The 23,350-nt window shown below is 47.2% G+C and overlaps 1 protein-coding gene across 1 annotated transcript in view; it reads left to right on the top strand.

Annotated features, from left to right (window-relative positions):
- The first annotated feature begins 11,674 nt into the window (after nucleotides 1-11,674).
- Jph2 (junctophilin 2) overlaps nucleotides 11,675-23,350 on the top strand; it is an 85,415-nt gene continuing 73,739 nt past the window's right edge. Inside the window, exon 1 of the mRNA XM_045157131.1 lies at nucleotides 11,675-12,053. Within this exon, the coding sequence (XP_045013066.1) occupies nucleotides 11,675-12,053 (379 nt within the window). The remainder of the gene's footprint in view (nucleotides 12,054-23,350) is intronic.

Raw genomic sequence — 23,350 nt, 5'->3', positions numbered from 1 at the left:
GCGTCATGTTTGAAACGACTGACGTCTCCGTCTCTGGCGTTCTTACATAGGACGTGCTTCTCGCAGTCAGGTGTGTAGGTCTCGTCTCAGCTATGTGGTCTAGCAGTTTAGTATGTCAAACTGTCCTTCCACTCTCAAACACCAGAGTAAGAGAGCTTTGTAGACTCTGTATCCTAATATATTTCTGGTCAATTATTCTAGAATTCTTTCCAAAGTTTGCTCACTTTCAACCAGAGGATGAATCCTATTTTCATTCACATGGTTTTGACATGGATTTTATCTGTACCATAGTGTGTGTGTGTGTGTGTGTGTGTGTGTGTGTGTGTGTGTGTGTATAGATACATATTTCAATACATACATTTTAAATTTCTAGTTGTGTGTGTAAACGTGTTCATGTCTGCCTTCTGTCTCACCATCAGTTGCTGGGATCACAGAAGCTCACCATGGCTTCTGGCTTTTTTTTTTTTTGTTTGTTTTCGAGGTAAGGTCTCACTCTAGCCCAGGCTGACCTGGAATTCACTATGGAGTCTCAGGGTGGCCTCGAACTCACGGTGATCCTCCTACCTCTGCCTCCCGAGTGCTGGGATTAAAGGCGTGCGCCACCACGCCTGGCGCTTCTGGCTTTTTAAGTGGGGTCTTGGGATGAATATGAGTACTCTCCCTAGCTGTGAGCATTGGATCCACTGAGCCATTTACTCAGCCCCGCCTAAGTTTATATTTTAAGTCACACTGTGCCAAATTGAATCATAAAGTCACAGAAACAATGTTAAGAGGGACTCTGTTTCATTTAGACTGCAGAATAAGCTTTTATTGTTTTCTTTTTTTGAGATAGAGTCTTACTCTATCTAGTCCCAGGCTGGCCTCCAGTTCCTGGTGATCTTCCTACCTCTGCATCCTGATTGGGCCGGGTAGCTTTAACTGTTTAAAAAAATCATTTCCACTGGCTGTACTGTGAGATCTGGGTTTCATAAGTGAGATTTGTATTTGAGAGGTAGGGTGCTTATTAACTAGAAAGGCCCCAAACTGAGGAGGGCTGTGTAGATACATTCAGCAGTTAAAGATGCTTCCAAGGCCTGCTGGCCTGTGTTCAGTTCCTCAACACCCATGTAAAGCCAGATGCAAAATTTGGCATAACCATTTGTTGTTCATAACAGCAAAAGGACCTGGTATACCCAGACACACACACACACACACACACACACACAAATAAAAATCTCAAAAAAGCCCCAAACAAGCTTTGGCAGACCATTCTGCTTCTGCATTCATTCTTTTGGGATGTCGCAACTTACGTCATTGCCAGTGAACTCCATTGTATTGTACACTTGGGAGAGAATGCCTTAGTGTCATGCAAACAGTTTGGCCTTTCAAATTTGCAGGGCTTCCTAGACTACACTTTGAGACCCATTCAAAGAGGCCATGTAAGCTTTTGTGTGTAATGGTGCTGCCTTTCCACATCTCCACAGCCCACATATGTCGCGTCCTGTCTGAGTCTCCACAGCTCATGCTTGTTACGGTGCTGCTCTGTCCCCAGCTCACAGATGTGACAGTGTTGTCCCGTCCTCACCTCCACAGCTCATGTTTTGTCTTACCTAAAGAGTCATTCATCGTTAGCAAACTACTTAGTTCACGTAAGACAAAATGGGTCAAATCTTCATTTCTTTGTTAAAAGAAAAAAAAAAAAAAGAACGTTCCAATGACCTAGTGACTTGTTGAAATCAGGTGGAAGTTGAGGTATTTCAGATTTGTGGGAATAAATTGTAAGACATCTCAGTTAAAAGTGTCCACCAAAAGCCAGGCATGGTGGCACCCGCCTTTAATCCCAGTACTCAGAGGGCAGAGGTGGAGGATTGCCATGTGTTTGAGGCCACCCTGAGACTACAGAGTGAATTCCAGATCAGCCTGCACTAGAGTGAGACCCTACCTTGGGAAAAAAAAAGTGCCTACCAATCTTGACAGGTGTGGTAGCTCACACCTGTAATTACAGCACCTGGGAGGATGGACTGTTCAAAGCCAGATAGGGCCAATTGTGAGAGCTTACCTCAAAACAAATAACACAATACCACATCTGTGGGATTAGAGAGATGGTCCAGTGGTTAAGGCCCTTGTCTGCAAAGCCTAAGGACCAGGGTTTGATTCCCCAGTGCCCACATAAAGCCAGATGCACAAGGTGGTGCATGCATCTGGAGTTCATCTGCAGTGGCTAGAGGCCCTGGAGGGCCCATTGTCTTTCTGTCTCTTTCTCTTAAGTAATTAAAAAGAAACCACAACCATGAACCTTGAAGTTAACAATTGCCTTTCTCAGATCCAATTGAGCTAGCTTCATTATTAGTGTCCCTTATGGGAACACTTGACTCATGAGTGTGACTTACCACACTTGATCCTAGTCAAATGGCTGAGAAGTGGTGTGGACATGACGTGTCAAATCCTTCAGATGCATCTTACGAAATGGATTCAGTTTAGATTAAAGGCACGTTTGAATTGTACTCGTGAAGAATGTCCTGATTCCCATGTGCTTTTATTTTGGTACTCCACCAAATGTTCGTTCGTGTATTTCTTGAGTAGCTGAGCAGGCCCACTGTTCTAGGTGCTGGGTGTGGAATAGTAGGAGAATAATGTGCTTGTCTGTGCAGAAAGGTGATGAACATGTGATTGACATGGAGTGGGCAAGGAAGGGCTGACTGGGGTAGGGAGTTTGGGGTTACAAGATTCTGTGATAGGGTGATGGTTTGACCAGAGACCCCAAAGCAGAAAGGGACTAAGTTGCGTCGACTTTGTGTTAAGAGTGAGGGGCACCCCTGGCAGAGAACGGCAACAGTGTCAATGCAGATTGAGTAGGTGAAGTGCGAGGTGGGGGCGGGGATCATTTCATGAGCGGTATGGAAGGCTTTGGCTCCCAGCAGGAGAGAGCCATGTAGTGCATGTACAGAGGAGGTGATCGTGTCTCACCAGCCTGCTTTAGTCTGAGTGCTGGAATCAGAGATATGCACAGCCATGCACGACTGGGATTTGGCGCACCGGCTACTGACCTGGGACTGATGGAAAGCGAGGAAGGCGGATATGAATGAGGCCTCAGTGATTTTTGGTGGCTGAACAGTTGGCAGCAGATGTTCTGAAATTATTCTGAAAGTAGAGTTGAAGGGATTTGCTGATGGGTTTTATATAGGGTACGAGAAAGATTAGAATTAAAAATAACCAGGGCATGAGAGATGGCTTCACGGTTAAGCGCTTGTCTATGAAGCCTAACGACCTCAGTTCGAGGCTCGATTCCCCAGGACCCACGTTAGCCAGATGCACAAGGGGCACACGCATCGAGTTCATTTGCAGTGGCTGAAAGCCCTGGCACGCCCATTCTCTCTCTGTGTCTGCTTCTCTCTCTGTCGCTCTCAAATAAATAAATTAATTAATTTTAAAAAATAACCAAAACTAGGCTGGGTGTGATGGTGCATGCCTTTAATCCCAGCGCTCAGGAAACAGAAGTAGGAGGATCACCATGAGTTCGAGGCCAGCCTGGAACTACAGAGTGAGTTCCAGGTCAGCCTGGGCTACATTGAGACCCTACCTCAGAAAAAAACAAAACAAAAAATGACATAAACCAGGTACAGTGGCTCATGCCTATAATTCCAGCACTTGGAAGGCTGAGGTAGGAGGATTGCCATGAGTTTGAGGCCAGCCTGGGCTACAGAGTGAGTTCCAGGTCAGTCTGGGTTCAACTGAGTGAGACCCTGACTCAAAAAAAGAAAAAAAAATTGGGCTGGAGAGATGGTTCAGCCATTGAAGCATTTACTTGCAAAACCTTATGGCCCCTGGGTTTCATTCTCCTGAGATACATCGAGAAGAATGGGGTGCTTAGATAATGAGAAGTCAAGAGAGGGGTTCAGCTGGAGAGGCGAATAGGAGTCAGTACATGATTTTTTTTTTTTACTAACCAATGTTAAGTTTTTTGTTCTTTTTTTTTGAGGTAGGGTTTCACTCTAGCCCAGGCTGACCTGAAATTCATTCTGTAGTCTCAGGCTGGCCTTGAACTCATGGTGATTCTCCTACCTCTGCCTCTCGAGTGCCAAGATTAAGAGTGTGTGTCACCATGCCCAGCTCCAATATAAGATTTTAATAGAAGAAATGAGGAGGGGCGAAACAGGGGCTGTACTTTTTGTTTGATTTCTAAAAACAATTATTTGAGAGAGAGGCAGATAGAAAGAGAATGGGCATGCCAGGGCCTTTAGCCACTGCAAACAAACTCTTGACACCTGTGCCATCTGGCTCTATGTGGGTACTGAGGAATTGAACCTGGATCCCTAGGCTTTTGTAGGCAAGTGCCTTAACCCCTGATACATTTCTCTAGCCCTTTGCTTTTTAAAAATATATTTTTAATTTTTTTTCTAATTTTTTTTTCATTTTTATTTATTTGAGAGTGACAGACAGAGAGAGAAAGAGGCAGATAGAGAGAGAGAGAGAGACAATGGGCGCACTAGGGCCTCCAGCCACTACAAACGAACTCCAGATGCTTACGCCTCCTTGTACATCTGGCTAATGTGGGTCCTGGGTAGTTGAGCCTCGAACTGGGGTCCTTAGGCTTCACAGGCAAGCGCTTAACCGCTAAGCCATTTCTCCAGCCCATATTTTTAATTTTTAAAAATGTTTTATTTATGCATTTGAGAGAGAAAGAGGCAGAGAGTGTGAGAGAGAGAATGGGTGCACCAGGGCCTCCAGCCACTGCAAACGAACTCCAGATGCATGCGCCCCTTTGTGCATCTGGCTAATGTGGGACCTGGGGAATTGAACCTGGGTCCTTTGGCTTTGCATGCAAACGCTTTAACCGCTAAACCATCCCTCCAGCCCGAGCACTATGGTGAGTTTTGAGTCATCCCAGTGGTCACTGCCCCACTGAAAAGAGAAGATTCTCTAACTGAAAGTGAGAGGAGCATTCATATATGGGTATAAACATTTTAAAAAGTGCTTACAGGGTAATTGGTGAGCATAGTATATACATTTAGCCAACAACAGCAGGCATTACTCTCCTAGGGCTCATGACCTCCCCCAGCCACAGACTTTTGACTAGATTTTCAGTACCAGGCATGTATTCTTTCCTGTGTAGCGGGCCTCCAGTCCAATTAGAGCAGTTGGTTTCCTCAATAACAGACATGGCACTATTGCATCACTTGGCACATTTGGCCTGGCTGGCCAATGTTAGAGCTTGCAGAGTCCACTGCTGTTTACCACCGTTGATGACTCTCTCTCCCAAAGGGCTACACATAGCATAGCTCTTTCCAGCTTCCTGACAGCTAGTCAACAGGAGGAGACTTCCAGCTCAGTTCCAGCTTGATTTCTCAGTGACCCAAGCATATGGAGTCTTCAGCAATAGGGTCTTACCATCTAGTTCTGGTGGGAAACTGAGAGCCTCGGCAAAGGCCTGTATTGAAAAGTGTGGATGGTTGTTGTAGGGACAGAGATCACCTAGGCAGTGAGTCTACATAAAGTCGGAGGCACTAGGTGTAGTGGCAACTGAAATCATTGGTGCTCAGGACGCTTAAGCAGGAGAACAGCTTGAGCTCAATATTTTGAAGGCCAGCTTGGGCAACATTGAGACACTGGAGAGAGGAAGGGAGAGGGATAGAGAGAGAGAGAGAGAGGTGGGGGAAAGGGAGATCTACTATGTGCACACACTGGTGAGCCAGTGTTAGACACAAACACAGGATGTGTGCGTATTTTTCTGAACTTCAACATAGTCCTGGGGAGGATCCAGCCTACAGGAAAGCCGTTCATGCAACCAGGAAGCTTGTCCAAAAAGGCTCCTGGCAAGGTGAGCCTTCTTCTCTCCTGGCTTCAGAGGCTCAGAGCTTAAGTGCACCTCTAGGTGTGGCCCTCCTCTGGGTTCTCTATGCCGAACTTGAGGGGGAAAAAAAAATCCAGGCATGGTGGCGCACACCTTTAATCCCAGCATGTGGGAGGCAGAGGTAGGAGGATCGCTGTGAGTTCAAGGCCACGCTGAGACTCCATAGTGAATTCCAGGTCAGCCTGAGCTAGAGTGAGACCCTACCTTGAAAAACCAAAAACCAAAGAAAAAAAGATGCCACCCAGGAAGTGACTGCCATTGATTAAAACACAGACAAAAGGCTTGAGAAGGAGAGAATACAATAGCTACTTTTCAACAGTTTTTTTTTTCAGGCAAACCCAACAGGCTGGCCTTTTTTTATGAGGTGGGGGGGGGGGGGATTGGTGTGCCAGGGCCTGCAGCCACTGTAATCAAACTCCAGCCCTGTGTGCTATCTAGTATGTACGTGCCACATTGTGTCTGGTTTATGTGGGACCTGCAGAGTCAAACATGGGTCCATAGGCTTCACAGGCAAGTGCCTTAACCGCTAAGCCCTCTTCTATTGAGGTAGAGTCTTGCTTTAACCCAAGCTGACCTGGAATTGATTATGTAGTCTCAGGGTGGCCTTGAACTCACAGCAATCCTCCTACCTCTGCCTCCTTAGTGCTAGGATTAAAGGCATGAACCATCATGCCCAGCTTAAACACAATTTAAAAAATTGATTTTTAGGGGCTGGGGAAAGGGCTTAGCGGTTAAGGCATTTGCCTGTGAAGCCTAGGGACTCGTTTGATTCCCCAGGACCCATGTAAACCAGATGCACAAGGGTGCTCATGTGTCTGGAGTTCGTTTTCAGCAACTAGAGGCCCTGGCATGCCCATTCTCTCTTTATCTCTATCTGCCTCTTCCTCTCTCTCTCTCTCTCTCTCTCTCTCAAATAAATAAATTAAATAAATGGATTTAATTTATTTAATTTATTTATTTGAGAGCGACAGACACAGAGAGAAAGACAGATAGAGGGAGAGAGAGAGAATGGGCGCGCCAGGGCTTCCAGCCACTGAAAACGAACTCCAGACGCTTGCGCCCCCTTGTGCATCTGGCTAACGTGGGACCTGGGGAACCGAGCCTGGAACCAGGGTCCTTAGGCTTCACAGGCAAGCGCTTAACCGCTAAGCCACCTCTCCAGCCCAATAAATGGATTTTTAAACAGAAAATTCGATTTGAATTTTGTTTACTGTAATGCACATATGGCCACAAGAGGGCCCCCTTTCCCCAAAATTGACAGGATTGGGGGGGAGGGGGGAGAGCGAAGGTGGGGGATTTGTCTGGAAGCTCAGCACTAGGAAGGTAAGGCCAGGCCAATCCCAAATTTGGAAATCTGAATTTTACCTAAATTTTCACCAAACCAGAGCACTCCAGACACATGCAACACGTTGTGTGTCTGGCTTTATGTGGGAACTGCAGAATCAAACCCAAGCCACCAGGCTTTACAAGCAAATGCCCTAAATAGCTTAGTCATCTCTCCAGACCCATTTTTTAAAAATTTATTTATTTATTTATTTGAGAGTGACAGACAGAGAGAGAAAGAGGCAGGTAGAGAGGGAGGGAGAATGGGCGCACCAGGGCCTCCAGACACTGCAAACTAACTACAGATGTGTGTGACCCCTTGTGGATCTGGCTAACATGGGTCCTGGGGAATCAAGCCTCGAACTGGGGTCCTTAGGCTTCATAGGCAAACACTTAACTGCTAATGGACTGTGTTCAACTCTCTAGTACCCACATAAAGCCAGATGTACAAAGTGATGCATGCGTCTGGAGTTCATTTGCAGCAGCTACAGGCCCTGGTGTGTTTCTTCTCTCTCTCTGCTTGCAAATAAATACATTAAAATGTTTCTTAAAAAGAAACCTTTTTTCACTTAAAAGCAGTGTTTGTTTTGCAATGAGTTTCAATCTCATCAAAAAATATTGACTTACTTCATGATGTTAATAACAAAGTGTGCTGGAAAGACGGCTCAGGGTTTAATGTACTTGCTTAGCAAACCTGGTGGCCTCAGGTTTCATTCCCCCAGTTCCCATGGAAAGGCAAGGGCACAAAGTGGCGCGTGTGTGTCTGAAGTTCACTTGCATTTGCAGGAGGCCTTGGTTCACCCATAATCTCTATCTCTTTCAAATAAATAAAATGCAATAACAAAGCAGGTTCATCAAAGTGCATAATAGACTATAGCTTTTAAAGAGTGAGCTGAGGACTAGAGAGACGGCTCAGTGGTTGGGGTGCTTGCCCAAAAAGCCTAACAACCTGGGTTCAGTTCCTCAGTTCCCACATAAAGCCAGATGCATGCATCTGGAGTTCATTTGCAGTGGCTGAAGGTCCTGGTTCTATCTCTCTGTCTCTCTTTTCTCTATCTCTCTCTGCTTGCAAAATAAATAAATATTAAAAAAAAACACCCAGTAAGTTGAGTAAAAATATGGTATTCTGGGATAATGTTTTTTAAATCTGATGAGGGTCAGATTTTTCTGGGAGTTTTTTTTTTTTTTTTTTTTTTTGAGGTAGGGTCTTGCTCTAGCCCAGGCTGACCTGAAATTCACTATGTAGTCTCAGGGTGGCCTCGAACTCATGGCGATCCTCCTACCTCTGCCTCCCAAGTGCTGGGATTAAAGGCATGCGCCACTACGCCCGGCTTTTCTGGGAGTTTTTAAAAGAATACAGTTACCCAAGTCCTCTCCCAGAACAATTTAATGCTGTATGTAGGTCAAGGGTGGGGACTTATGTTGGGGTCTACAATCTATGTTTTTTAATTTATTGGTGATTTCTTTTATGTACCCAGCCTGGAAGGGGCCCACACAGGTCGCTGCTGTGGTGTATAAGGCTTCCTAGGACACACCTGGCCTTGGGTCAGCGTTATAGTGCCTGGCCAGCCTTTAATTAGAGGGCATGGGACTCAGGTGACTCACAGCCCTTTCAATTTGAAATATTCTTCCCTCTTCTTTCTATTGCGGAGCTGGGAAGAAAGAGCCTAGCCATGATTCTCCATATCCCAGTGGAGACATGAGGAGAGAGATTCTTAAAGGTGAATTGCCTGGGCAGGCCAAGTCCACCGGGTTTGGGTGCGAGCCAGTCAGGCAGATCAGTCTTCATCCACTGCTGGGGTTGAAGGCTGATGCTGCCACCTGGTAGGGAAATGTGGACATTGAAGGGGCTCTTGAAGGTCAGCACTGTGTATGGCAAAGAACCAAGTCATAAGATCCAGGAATGGGCAGGCTGTAAAGGAGAGAACTTTCTGCTCATTTCTGGGACAAGGAAAAAACTTCTGCAGTGACTTTGAGTGGTCTAAGTTGCCATGGGATTTGGAACGTCAGATAGCTACATTTCAGTTAAATAATAGTCTAATGCTCTCTAGGTTCTTGGATTTTTATAATGATTCCCCTCCCCTGTTAATTACACACACACACACACACACACACACACACACACACACACACACATGATTCCTATTCTTTCTTGGTGGCTCTTACCTTCCCAGAACTGCTCCTGTTACTCCTGGGAGCAGTTAGGATTTACAATCCTCAGTTGGGCTACAGGGTCTTTCTTGTTATAGAGATTTATTTGTTCATTTTACTAGAGCTTGGTGGGAACCTGGGTACCAGGAACCCACTGTGGTCCTTGGCTCTTGATCCTGCCCCAAGAGCTTTCTGAAGTCCGGCCTTATAGGCCCTTTGAACTCTGGAGTAGAAATTGGGAAAGGGTTGTTCTTTTTAAACTACATGCCTTGAGTGTTTCTTTTCCTTTGCTCCTTTTTCTTTTAAAAAATATTTTATTTATTTATTTTGAGAGATAGAGACCAGGAGAGAATAGGTGTGGCAGGACCTCTAGGCACTGCAAATGAACTCCAGATGCGTGCACCATCCTGTGCTTCTGGCTTACATGGATACTAAGGAATCAAACGTGGGTCACTAGATTTTGCAGGCAAGCACCTTAACCACTAAACCATCTCTCCAGCCCTCTTTTTATTTATTTATTTACTTTGGTTTTTTGAGGTAGGGTCTCGCTCCAGCTCAGGCCGACCTGGAATTCACTATGTAGTCTCAGGGTGGCCTTGAACTCATGGTGATCCTCCTACCTCTGCCTCCCGAGTGCTGGGATTAAAGACCTGCGCCACCATGCCCGGCTCCTCTATTTATTTTTAAGGCAATGTCTCACTCTTGCCCAGGCTGAGCTGGGACTCATTCTGTAGCCCAAGCTGGCCTCAAACTCATGGTGATCTTCCTACCTCAGCTTTTGGAGAGCTGGAATTGAGGTGTGAGCTATCACACCCAGCCTTGAGTATTTCTCTCCCTTTCTTTCTTTCTTTCTTTCTTTCTTTCTTTCTTTCTTTCTTTCTTTCTTTCTTTCTTTCTTTCTTTCTTTCAACACTTATTTATTTATCACAAAGAGAGAGAGAGAGAGAGAGAGAGAAGAGAGAGCGCACATGCCAGGGCATCCAGCCACTGCAGACCAACTCCAGACACATGTGCCACCTTGTGTATCTGGCTCATGTGGGTTCTGGGGAATTGAACCTTGGCCTTTTGGCTTCGTAGACAAATGCCTTAACTGCTAAGGCATCTCTCCAGCCCAAGCCTTGAGTATTTCTGAGTGGTCTTTATTCCACCACAGTCCAGGACAGCCTCCTCCGTGCTCAGGGAAGTGTGTGTCCTGAAGAGACCGGAAGGGACTGGTCGTGGGGCCTTCCCCAGGTTATCGGCTTGAGGGAATTTGGACCTGCTGCATCTTCCAGACTGTCTCCAGCCTCACCTTCCATTCTGAGTTCCCTTCAGCTTCCAAGCCTGCGTTCAGCCTTCCTCATCCTCTTCCTTCCTCTTCAAGCCACTGGATTGTTCCATGGGACTGGTATCTGTGCCCCAGCCCAGGTCCTTCGAGGGCATGTGTGCGGTGGGAGGGCTGAAGTGTGCCTCTCTCTCTCCCCTCTGGAGGATGCGGATGGAGTGTCCTGTGGTCTTGGGTCCCTCTTCCTGCCTGCAGACCCAGGGGACTCTCTAAGGTGGAAGAGAGCTGTGGCTCACAGGACAACATAGCCACACACAATCCCCACATTTGGTTCTCAGCTTCCTGCTCAGCCCTCCCTGCCTCTCTGCCTGGGTCTTCAGCCCTGGCCTGGGACTGATTTGAGTCCCCCGCCCGCCCCCCCCCAACTCCCTCCTGCTCTGAAAGAGGCTGGGCCGGCCAGGGGGTTATTTTGGGATCAGCTTCTGAGATCCAATGGCCTTGTTAGGGCAACACTGACCTTTCTGTCCCGGGAGGGAGGGAGCAGGGCTGGGAAGGGGCGGGGCAGCGGGGAGATCGGAGCCCTGCACGCCCACTTAGGGTGGACGCGAGCCGGGGGGGGACCAGCGCCTGGTGGGAAATCAGGCTCAGTTGAGCTGCCACCCTGCGGATTGCCCCTCTTTGACAAGGCAGCAGCGGGACCCCCTCTACCCAACTCCTTTCACAGTGCTGCTTAAAGGGATCCCACTCCCTTTTTTTTTTTTTTCCTTCTTCTTCTTTTTGTTTTCCCATGGGCTCCTTGGAAGCTAGACTTGGGTCGCTTTGTGGGAACTTTGCTTCTCCTGCCCGCTGCCTTCACAAGTTACCATCTTTTCTCTGGCTCGCCGAGGGGGCTCCCCAGGCATGGCACTGATCGGCGCCCCCGGGGCTGCCCTGGCTCGTGGGCTCTTCCCGCCACTGCTGGCATCTTGGGTGCCCTCTCCTGGGGCACGGTGGTGAGTTTGGAGGCTCAGCCCCGAGGGCCAGCGTCAGGTACCCACCCACCGCCCCCCCCCCACCACCAACGCCCCAAGCTGGAGGACGGGGGCGTCGTCGGGGCCGAGGATGAGATGAGCGGGGGCCGTTTTGACTTTGACGATGGAGGGGCGTACTGCGGGGGCTGGGAGGGGGGCAAGGCCCACGGGCATGGGCTGTGCACCGGCCCCAAGGGCCAGGGCGAATACTCGGGCTCCTGGAACTTCGGCTTTGAAGTGGCGGGCGTCTACACCTGGCCCAGTGGGAACACCTTCGAGGGATACTGGAGCCAGGGCAAACGGCACGGGCTGGGCATAGAGACCAAGGGGCGCTGGCTCTACAAGGGGGAGTGGACCCACGGCTTCAAGGGGCGCTACGGAACCCGGCAGAGCACCAGCAGCGGTGCCAAGTATGAAGGGACCTGGAACAATGGCTTGCAGGACGGCTATGGCACCGAGACCTATGCGGATGGAGGTGAGCCCCCGGGGGGGGGGGGGCTGGGGCCTGTGAAATTGGCGTGGGACCGCAGGGAGAGGGGCTCTGTGGGGACTGTGGGTGAGGCTAGGGCAGTTGACCCAGAATCAGATGGGCTAGGATGTGACTTGCTGTGTGGCTTTGGTCAGGGTGCTCCACCTCTCTAAGCATCTTCTTCCTTCCTTCGTTCCTCCCTCCCTCCCTCTCTCCCTCTCCCCCCTCCCTCTCTCTTTCTTTCGCTGCTAGTTGAGGTGGGGCAGTAAAGGGGTTTTTGAGAAGACTGGCAAGAATGCTTAGTACAAGCCCGTACAAAAATACACACTCGGCACACACGATAAAGTGGAACCATTTTTGTTTGCATGATAGGCATGTTTTAAACAGTCGTCGAATAGATTTTAGCTAAGTGCCTCAGCAGAATTAGAGGATGGTCTCAATTTTGACATATAATTTATTATTTTTTTAATGTTGATTTGAGAGAGAGTCTGAGAATGGGCACACCAGGCCCTCCTACCACTGCAGAGGAACTCTAGATCCATGTGCCACTTTGAGCATCTGGCTTTATGTAGGCACTATGAAATAGAATCTGGGCCATCAGGCATTACAAGTTAGTGCTTTTCTAAAAAAAAAAAGTTTTATTTTATTTTAATTAATTGATTTATTTATTAGAGACGGGGGTGGGGGAGGGAAAGGGAGAGAGAGAATGGGCATGCCAGGACCTCTAGCCACTGTAAACAAACTCCAGATGCATGTGCCACCTTGTGCATCTGGCTTATGTGGGTACTGGGGAATTGAACCTGGGTTCTTTGGCTTTGTAGGCAAGGACCTTAACCACTAAGCCATCTCTCCAGCCTCTACAAGCAAGTGCTTTTAACCTCACTAAGTCTTCCCTCCAGCCCTAAATATCATATTTGAGTAGTAGATCATAAGGAGTGTTCTTCGGCCATCCATCCACTCTCTTATTTACTTGTCCACCCACCTACCCACACATCAAACTGCCCACCCGCCCTCTTCCTGTCTTTCTTTCTGTCCTAGCGCTGAAAAGGAGTCTGGGCCTCAGATTCTCCTGGCTCCAGCTCCCATCGTCATAGGGGCTTCGAGATCACAGATGCATGGTCAGTTTGCATGAGCTTTACATGAGTGCAGGGGAGAATTGAATCCCATCCGGCAGGGTTTGTAAGCAAGCATCTTTAATGGAATAGCCCTCTCTCCAACCCCACTTTTTTTTTTTTTTTTTTTTTTTTTTGGTTTTTCGAGGTAGGGTTTCACTCTGGTCCAGGCTGACCTGGAATTAACTCTGTAGTCTCAGGGTGGCCTCGAACTCACGGCGATCCTCCTACCTCTGCCTCCCGAGTGCTGGGATTAAAGGCGTGCACCACCACGCCCGTCTGAGGACTTTTTTTTTCTCTGTAGTTCAGGCTGGCTTTGAACTTTTGTCCTTGTGCCTCAGCCTTCAGAGTGCTGGGATTATAGGCAAGCACCACCACACCTTCCTAGCAGCTCCTGACTCAGGCTAATTCTAGAATGCCTTCCTACTGTGGTGTGTAACTCAAAACTGTGGCTTCTTAGAAATAATTACATTTGGCAGCGGAAGCCATTTGTAGGATGTTATATTTGTGGCCAGTTCCCTCCTCTTTGTGGCAGAAGATGGGAAGAGGGCATTCTGAGAGTGGGGTGGGGGCTGGACAGGAAGAAGCGTCAGCGGCGCCCCCCGTGGTGAGGTTTGCTCAAGTTGCGCTGGGTAGGTGCACCCTGACAGCAGCCTGAAGCCCAGGGTGGATTGATGCCTGGCTGAGGACCTGCTCTTAGCTGGGTCTAGATGTGGAGGTTGCATCCTTTGGAGTTTCAAAAACCACACCGGACAGTGCTATGACCCTGGCCAGAGCTGGACTGGACTGAGGATAAATACAGGTGACCTTGAGCCGTTCACCAAACCTTTCCAACTCATTGCCGGTCAGCTCACCAGATAGTTATGCCAGGCATGGCGTGAGGCACCGGGGACTCAGCAGAGGGCAAGCCTCAGTTTCCCCAGCTATAAACGCTATAATCCTCGAGTGCTTATGGGGTGTTGGTCAACCTCTGCAAAGAGGTTCATGACAGGTATTGGCAACTGTTCTTTCCCGTCCCCTTTTCCTCTCTCCAGGGGGTCTGGGGATCTGGATGTGAGTCACAAGAAAACACATGGCTGGGGGTGGAAAGATATTTCAGCAGTTAAGGTGATTGCCTACAAAGCCTAATGACCCGAGTTCAATTCCCCGGTACCCACGTAAAGCCAGATGCACAGTGGCACATGCATCTGGAGTCTGTTCGCAATGGCTGGAGGCGCTGGCGTGCCCATTCTCTTTGTCTCTCATCTATCTCTCTCTTCTTGCAAATAAATAAATAAATAAAAATATTCAAAACAATAAGCAAACACATGGCTGGGCTGACGTGAGCACAGGAAATGGGCTGATCTGCCAGCACGTCTGAAGGGAGGAAATCCATTCATCCCTGAAAGCAATAGTATTAAACACCTGCTCGATGCCAGTCACTGACCCACGAGTGCAGGGACTGTAGAAATGGGCAAGGCAAGATCCTCCCAGGAGCCTCTGTTTAGTGGAGGAGACAGAAATAAACCAGAAACCAGCCATATACGTCATCTTCTAGTGTGAACAAATAGCAGAGAGGAAAGGTGCTTGCAGGATGCAGTTCAGATGCGGGGGGGGGGGACTGGAGAGGACATATAGACTCCAAGTAGAGGGGATGGAGGTGCGAGGGTCCTGAGGTGGGATCAGGCTTAATATATTTGAGGAACAGAAGAATGCTTGGTGGCAGGAATCCTGAGTGAATAAGGGGTACCGGCAGGGGTGTCAGGTGGATGTGTGGGCATGGGTCAGGTCACCCAGGCTTTTGTGGGTCCTGAGTTTGAGTCCAGGTAAGTTCTAGAAATCAGGTAATCGGAAGCCCAGCTGCTCTGTTTTGCCAGAAGCCCTGACATCTCCCAAATGAGACGGCCCCACATGTGGGGGACCCTGGAAACCTCACGGGTTCTCTCTCCCAAGCCACACACAGGGTGTAACTCTCCAAAATTAGTCGTGGCCGCTGCTTCGGAAAATCTCTTTAATCAACCTGTCATCAGTCTCCAGAGGGTTTGTTAAGGACCTGCCCCTTGCCCTGTCTAGGGTGGCACCGGGAGGAATGAGATCCTGTGATTAGGAGCCAAGAAGCCCTGGGCAATGACCCTGCCCTGCCGTGTTTTTTTCTGAGCCTTAACTTCCTCGTGTATTCAACAGACCTCTCCTGATCTCTCAGGGGATGACCTGCGCAGCGAATGGTCCTTGCTTACTGGGAAACACCATTCACTCATTTAACACACAGTCGTCACTGGGAGGCATAGACGAGAAGAGAAACTGAGAAGGGGTCTGATAGGGAAACGTATGACAGGACCGTGCCAGGCAGGAGGGAGCAAAGGGCTCAAGTGATGGGGACTTGGGCATTAAAGGAAGGCTTCTTGGGATAAATGGGGTGAGCTGAGCCCTGACGCATGTTCAAACATGAACCTGTGTGGGGCACACTCCTTTAAGTGGTAGGAGGTTCACCGTGGGTTCGAGGCCAACCTGGGACTACAGAGTGAGTGCCAGGTCAGCCTGAGCTAGGGTGAGACCTTACCTTGAAAAAAAGAAGAAGAGGAGGAGGAAGGAGGAGGAGGAGGAGAAAGGAGTAAACCTGACTACCCCAGGTCAAAAGAACAGAGTCCCCAAAAGCCAGGAGTCAAAAACTTGCTGTTGAGTGAAGAGATGGAGCTGAAACCCGCTGTCTGTCTTCACCATTTTGCCTTGTAGGCAGCTGTTCTAAACCAAAGAAAACAGCAGCCTTCCAGACCTCAGGTGCCGGCCAGTTTGGAGGGGCCGAAATCAAGTTAGTGGGTCAGGACCGACATTACAAAAATATTTAGTTTATTAACTAATCTATTTATTCATTTATTTATAATTTGGTTTTCTGAGGCAGATCTCACTCTAGCTCAGGCTGACCTCGAATTCACTCTGTAGTCTCAGGGTGGCCTTGAACTCATGGTGATCCTCCTACCTCTGCCTCCCGAGTTCTGGGGTTAAAGATGTGTGCCACCATGCCCGGCTTATTATTTATTTATTTGTAAGGAGACAGACAGACAGAGAGAGAGAGAGAGAGAGAGAGAGAGAGAGAGAGAGAGAGAGAGGTGTGCATGTGCCACTTTATGCATCTGGCTCTATGTGGACACTGGGAAATTGAACTGGGGTCATTAGGCTTTATGGGCAAGCACCTTAATCGCTAAGCCATAACTCTAGCCCATGGTGAAAGAATAGCGTAGAATAGACTAGAAACTATCAGAATCTTTCACAGAGACTAAGACAAGACATTATTTCTTAAAATGTTTCTTTAGTTCAAATGCGTGCGTGCGTGCGTGTGTTTAAAACATCTGCGCATACCTAGGTGTGGTGGCTCACACCTTTGATCCGAGCACTGAGGCTGGGTGGGAGGCTGAACTGAGAGTTCCAGGTCAGCCTGGGTTAGAGTAAGCACCTTCTTCAAAAACAAGACAAAACAAAAACAAAAACCTGTGCTTACGTTTGTAAAATGTATTTTTTTGTTACTGCAGACCATAGCCCTAGAAGTTTGAAAATTCCCCATCTAAAGTGATTTGAATATTCTTTGACGCCCCTCCTCTATCCAGCTGCCTCTCTTCCGCGTGTTCCTTTGATGGGAAGCTAAGTTCTTCAACTCTGGCATGGGAAGGGGGTTGGGGGTGGGGAAGACACTTGGGCTCCAGCCTCCCAAGCCCCATTGGAAGCCTCCTGGTACCCTCCCCTTGCTATAGCCCTCATTCCTCCCCTGGCCATATAAAGCAAAGCTAAAAATAGCTGCTGACTTAAAGCTTGCGCACACCCCAGCCCCAAAGTAGTGATGTGCCCCATGGCAGTCTCTCCCCACTCTGAGACTCAGGCTGGACCACCTGGAAGAGCCATCTGTGACCACTGCTCTCTGTTGTGTCGGCTTCCTTCCTCTCCTCCCCTCCTCTCCTCTCCCCTTCCCTCCTTTCCCTACCCTCCACCTCCCCTCTCCTTCTCTCCGCCTCCCCTCTACCTCTGCCCTTCTGTTTTCTCCTCTCCTTTTCCTCTTCCTACTCTCACATTATGCAGTTCCAGGCTGGCCTTGAACTCACAGCAACCCTCCTACCTCTGTCTCCCAAGTGCTGGGATTAAAGGCATGCGCTACCATGCCCGTTTTCTTGTTTTGAGGCCGACCTGGAATTCACTATGTAGTCTCAGGCAAGCACCTGACATCTCAGGCTGGCCTCAAACTCACAGCAGTCCTCCTACCTCTGCTTCCCAAGTGCTGGGTTTGAAGGCGTGCACCACCGCGTTTGGCATTCTTTTCTCTTTCTGGGTTTTTGAGGCAGGGTATCGCTCTAGCCCAGTTTGATCTGGAATTCACAATGTCTTCTCAGGCTGGCGTTGAACACACAGCAATCCTCCTTTCTACCTTTACCTCCCAAGTGCTGGAGTACTAGAGTGCTGGGATTAAAGGCATGTGCCACCATGCCCTGCTTTTTATTTATTTATTTATTTATTTATTTATTTATTTATTTATTATTTATTTATTTATTTATTTATTTTTGGACACAGGTTTTCACTGTGTGGGTCAAGCTTGCCTTGAATTCACAGCAATTCTCCTGTCTCAGCCTCCTAAATGCTGGGAATACAGGAGCAAGCCCCTGCCTGGCAGTAATCTTTGCTTTCTGGAACTCTCAACCTGGGGCCCCTCCCTGCCTTGGCCTGGAGGTCTGTCCATGCGCTCAGCAGTAGGAAGGCGCGCTCACGCGTGCGTGGGTGACCCATGCTGCCCTGGGAGGTACTGTCTCAGAGAGTCATTGGATTTTAAAAGTGATCTCTTGCACAAATCAATTTAACTATCAAAATGTTCCCGGGAGCTGGGTATAGTGGCACCCACTTGTATTGTAGCACGTGAGAGGTAGAAGCGGGAGGATCGGGAGGAAGAGCAGCCTTGCACACATAGCAAGTTAGCAGCCAGCTTGGCATATGAGAAACCTTGGCTCAAAAACCCAATAAACAAAACAAAACACCCACAAAGAGCAGAACCAAAAAAAAAAAAAAAAAAAAAAGTATGTGGAAAAGCTAGGGCCAACATTCCTCTTTTTTTTCTTATCAAGCAAATAATAATAACTAATCATAATAATATCAAAGTGCTTCCCATGTGCCAGGTGCTGTTCTAGGCCCTTAACACAGTTGCGTTCTTTAAACCTTCACAACCGCTGTGTGGGGAAGGCATTGTTACTGCCTCTATTTTACAGAGGAGAAAACTGAGGCAGCTCATGCAGCCTCATGCTAGGTCTTCTAGTTAGTAAGAAGTAGAAACAGAACTTGCTAACATCAAGTAAGAAGTATTCCATGTCAGCGATATGTGTTTAAAATATCTTATTTATTTATTTATGAGAGAAAGAAAGAAGGAGGGATGGGGGGTGGAGAGAGAGAGAGAGAGAATAGGCATGCCAGGGCCTCCAGCCTCTGCAAATGAACTCCAGATGCATGTGCCCCTTTGTGCATTTGGCTTACATGGGTCCTGGGGAATCATACCTGGGATCTTTGGCTTTGCAGGTAAATGCCTTAACTACTAAGCCATCTCTCCAGCCCCAGGATGAATTTTTTTTAATTTTTAATTTATTTTTTATTGACAACTTCCATAATTGTAGACAATAACCCATGGTAATTCCCTCCTCCCTTGACTTCCCCTTTGACACTCCATTCTCCATTATATCCCTTCCTCTTCTCAATCAGTCTCTCTTTTATTTTGCTGTCATTATCTTTTTCTCCTATTATGATGGTCTTGTGTGGGTAGTGTCAAGCGCTGTGAGGTCATGGATATCCAGGCTATTTTGTGTCTGGAGGAGCACGTTGTAAGGAGTCCTACCCTTCCTTTGGCCCTTACATTCTTTCCGCCACCTCTTCTGTAATGGACCCCAAGCCTTGGAAGGTGTGATAGAGATATTTTGGTGCTGAGCACTCATCTGTCACTTCTTCTCAACACCATGGTATCTTCTGAGTCATCCAAAGTCACTGCCATCTGAAAAGAGAAGCTTCTCTAACCAAAAGTGAGAGTAGCATTAATATATGGGTATGGACATTAAGAAAAGTGCTTAACAGGCAATTTGGTAAGCACAGTATATACATTTAGCCAGACAGCAGCAGACGTTACACCCCTAGGGCTTATGACTATCCCTGTTGTAGGTTTTCAGTATCAGGGATGTATTCCCTCCCATGGAGTGGGCCTCTAGTCCAGTTAGAGAGTGGTTAGGTTTTCCCATAACAGACATGCCACTATTGCACCCATTGGCTCATTTCTTTAGATGTTTATATGCCATCTGTATTTCTTCTTTTGAGAATCTCTAGTTTCATAGCCCCCCTTTATTTTTATTATTATTATCATTATTTTTTGTTTTTCAAGGTAGGGTCTCAGTCTAGCCCAGGCTGACCTAGAATTCACTATGTAGTCTCAGACTGTCCTTGAACTCTTGGTGATCCTCCCATCTCTGCCTCCCGAGTTCTGGGATTAAAGGTGTGTGCCACCAGCTATGGCCCTATTTTTTAATTGGGTTGTTTGATTTCTTATTTTTTAGTTGTTTTGAGTCCCAGTACGCATTTTAATAAGTGATGCATAAGGACAAAACATAGCCAAGATCAGCCATGTGATTTATGGGATCCAGTGCAAATGAAAAAGTGAAACCCTGGGTTCTTTTTTTTTTTTTCTTCTTCTTTGTGTATTTTTTTTTTTTTTCACTGTGACCACAGTACCTGGGAGAAACAGGGGAGAAATGACTTATTTTGGCTCAGTCCATCATGACAGGGAAGTGTGGTAGAGGAGCTCTGTTCATGGCGGAAGGAGCATGTGGCAGAGGCTGTTTACATCATGGTAGACCCGGAAACCAAGGAGGGGGAATGTAGTCACTCTGTGGCTGTCGCTATTCCCCTCCTCTTTTATTCCATGTGGGCCACCCGCATTCAGAGGGGGTTGTTACCCCTCAGGTAAGCCCTCTGGAAACACCCTCATACACACTTCCTGGGTGTGCCTCAATCTCTAAGTGATAAGTGATTTAAAAAATATTTTTTTACTTATTATGAAAGAGAAAGAGAGAATGGACGCACCAGGGCCTCTAGCCACTGGAAATGAACTCCAGATGCATGTGCTGCCTTGTGCATCTGGCTTATGTGGGTTTTGGGCAGTTGAACCTAGATCCTTAGGCTTCCTAGGCAAGTGTCTTAACCACTAAGCCATCTTTTCAGCCCCTCTAAGTGATCCTAATCCAGTCAAATTGATGGTCAAGATTCGCTATCACAAACCCCGTCTTCAAAACCATTTCAGGATTTCAAGATGGTGGCAGAAGAGCATTGAGCCAAGTGCCCCATGCACCTGCAGAGAGCAAATGCCCATGATACCCACCGCGACCACACAACTACTGCTCGGAGCACTTACTGAGTCTCCACTATGCACTAGACTCTGCTAAGAATCGTAGGTGGGGAGAGGCCTTTGTGGTCAACAGCAGTTCACTTGCAAGCCTGCCAGCCTGAGTTCAATTCCCCAGTGTCCATATGAAGCCCTGTGCAGAGTGGGCCATGGATCTGTAACCCCTACATGCCTGCGGTGATGGGGGTCGGAAGCTCACAAACAGCAGTGGCAAGAGAGATCCTGTTTCAAGAAGGTAGAAGGAGAGGAGAAACATCCCAAGGTTGTCCGCTCACTTCCACACGCTCTGTGGCACGTGCATGCCCATGCATACATCATACACATGTACACAGAGATATATGCAAATACATAATACAAATGGAAAAACACTTAAAAAATGGACATGCATTATATTATCTAGGCTGCTTTTCAATTTAAAAAAATTTATTAGAGAGAGAGGATGGATGTGTGGGGAGGGGAATGGGCATGGCAGGGTCTCTAGCCACTGCAAATGAACTCCAGACGCACACACCACCATATGCATCTGTCTTAACGTGGGTTCTGGAAAGTGAAGCCTTGGTTGTTAAGCTTCCCAGGCAAGCACTTTCACTGCCAAGCCATCTCTCCAGCCCTATTTAGGCTTCGTAATTCCTTCTTGTTACTACCCTATGGCTTTCAGACATTTATGATTGCAACGCCACTGTAAGTTATGTGTCGCATTGCAAATCTACACCTGTACTCGTCTACGTAAAAGGGAAATGGAAACAAGTCTTTGCTAACCAGCACTTCCTTTCCCATATGAAGAGGCAGCTATGTTCCCTCTGCTCTTACCTTGTTGACAGAATTAAGTGACACTCAGGTCTATGTAAAGCTCTTAGGACAAAATGCGTGAGTGCTTTCATTATTATTAGTTTACCCTGAAAAGATGAGATTTTTTAATTTCATGTATGTATATATCACAATGTACATGTGAAGGTCAGAGGGCAATCCTCAAGGTGTCTGCTCTTCTTTCTGTAAAAGATTTTATTTTTTATTTATTTGGGAGAGAGAAAGAGAAAAAGAAAGAATGGGTGTATCAGGGCCAACAGTTGCTGCAAATGAACGCCAGATGCATGCGCCACCTTGTGCATCTGGATTACATGGGTCCTGGAGAAATGATCCTGGGTCCTTTGGCTTTACAGGCAAGCACTGTAACCACCCAGCCATCTCTCCAGCCCGTGTCTGTTCTTTTGGCACATTGTTGAGGCAGGATCTCTTGCCACTACAGGTGAAGGCCAGTCTAGCTGGTCTGTGAACTTCAGATTCTACTGGCTCTGCCTCCCGTTGCCATAGGTGCACTGGGATCACAGACGCCTGCACTAATTTGAGTCTGCCTTTACCTACATACTGGGGAGGATGGAGCTCAGGTTTTAAAAGCAAGAACCTTTCATTCCTGAGCCATCTCCTCAGTGTAAAAGATGAGATATTTTTTCTGAGGTGAGCCCAACATACTGGCCTTTTTTATGTGGGAGAATGAGTAAGATAGATAGAGATAGAGAGAGAGAGAGAGAGAGAGAGAGAGAGAGTTGGTGTGCCAGGGCCTCCAGCCACTGTAATCGAACTCCGGATGCCAGCGCCACCTTGTGCACGCCAACGACCTTGTGCACGTGTTATCACCTTGTGTCTGGCTTACGTGGGACCTGGAGAGTTAAACATAAGTCCTTAGGCTTTGCAGGCAAGCACCTTAACTGCTAAGCCATCTCTCCAGCCCCAAAGATGAGGTTTTCATGTTTATCTGTGACTACTGAGTCCAGAATCCAAGTTTCTTCATCCTAACCCTAACTTAGTTCACTTTTTCTAGTCCAAAGCTAATGACTTAAACTCATTCAGTCCAAAGGGCTGTGAACATGCAAGCCCAGCCAATTTGTCGGAATAGAGGCCTGAGCAGGACCTGGTATCCCATTTCCTGAGCCTGTGTCATGTATTCTTTGCAGAGATGAACTTGAAGGAATTTAACCTCCTTATTTAATTTGCTCCCTAAAGGAATATTTTTCTATTGATCTATTTGTCTATATCTGGTTTCTTTTGTATTTTATTTTTTTAACTTTTTATTAGCATTTTCCATGATTATAAAAAAATATCCCATGGTAATTCCCTCCCCCGCCACACTTTCCCCTTTGACATTCCATTCTCCATCATATTACCTCCCCATCTCAATCATTGTACTTACATATATACAATATCAACCTATTAAGTACCCTCCTCCCTTCCTTTCTCTTCCTTTTATATATCTGGTTTTTGGACAGGATGTATCCTGGACCTCGATGTAGCCCAGGCTATCCTAGAACTTCTGATCCTTCTGCCTCAGCTTCTCAAGTACTGGGATTACAGATGTGTGCTCCCCACCCAGCTTATAGTGAGTCTCAAAATTAGAGTAAATCTTGCAGCTTTGCCTTCCCACTCAAGATTCTAGTATTATCAATCATTTCCATATATGTTATAAAATATACATGTACATGTGTGAACAGTTTACCAATTTCTTTAATAGAAAATTCCCGGTGGGGTTTTGATTGCAGTTGCATTAGAGCCATATAGATCAACTTGAGAGAATTATACATCTGAGCAATTGTGAGTCTTCCAATCTGTGGACGAGGTATGTATCCTCAACTATGTGTGCCTGCCCTAATTTTACTCAGCAATGCTTTAGACTTTTCAGTGCCTTGTACATCTTTTAAAAAATATTTTTAGAAGCCAAGGATGGTAGCACATGCCTTTAATCCCAGCACTCAGGAGGCAGAGGTAGGAGGTTCGCCATGAGTTCGAGGCCAGCCTGAGACTCCATAGTG

The sequence above is a fragment of the Jaculus jaculus genome, chromosome 8 (assembly GCF_020740685.1).
Source record: "Jaculus jaculus isolate mJacJac1 chromosome 8, mJacJac1.mat.Y.cur, whole genome shotgun sequence".
NCBI classification, from domain to species: domain Eukaryota; kingdom Metazoa; phylum Chordata; class Mammalia; order Rodentia; family Dipodidae; genus Jaculus; species Jaculus jaculus.
Note: the sequence above shows the minus strand (reverse complement) of the source record. Positions and strands in the feature narration are given on the sequence as shown.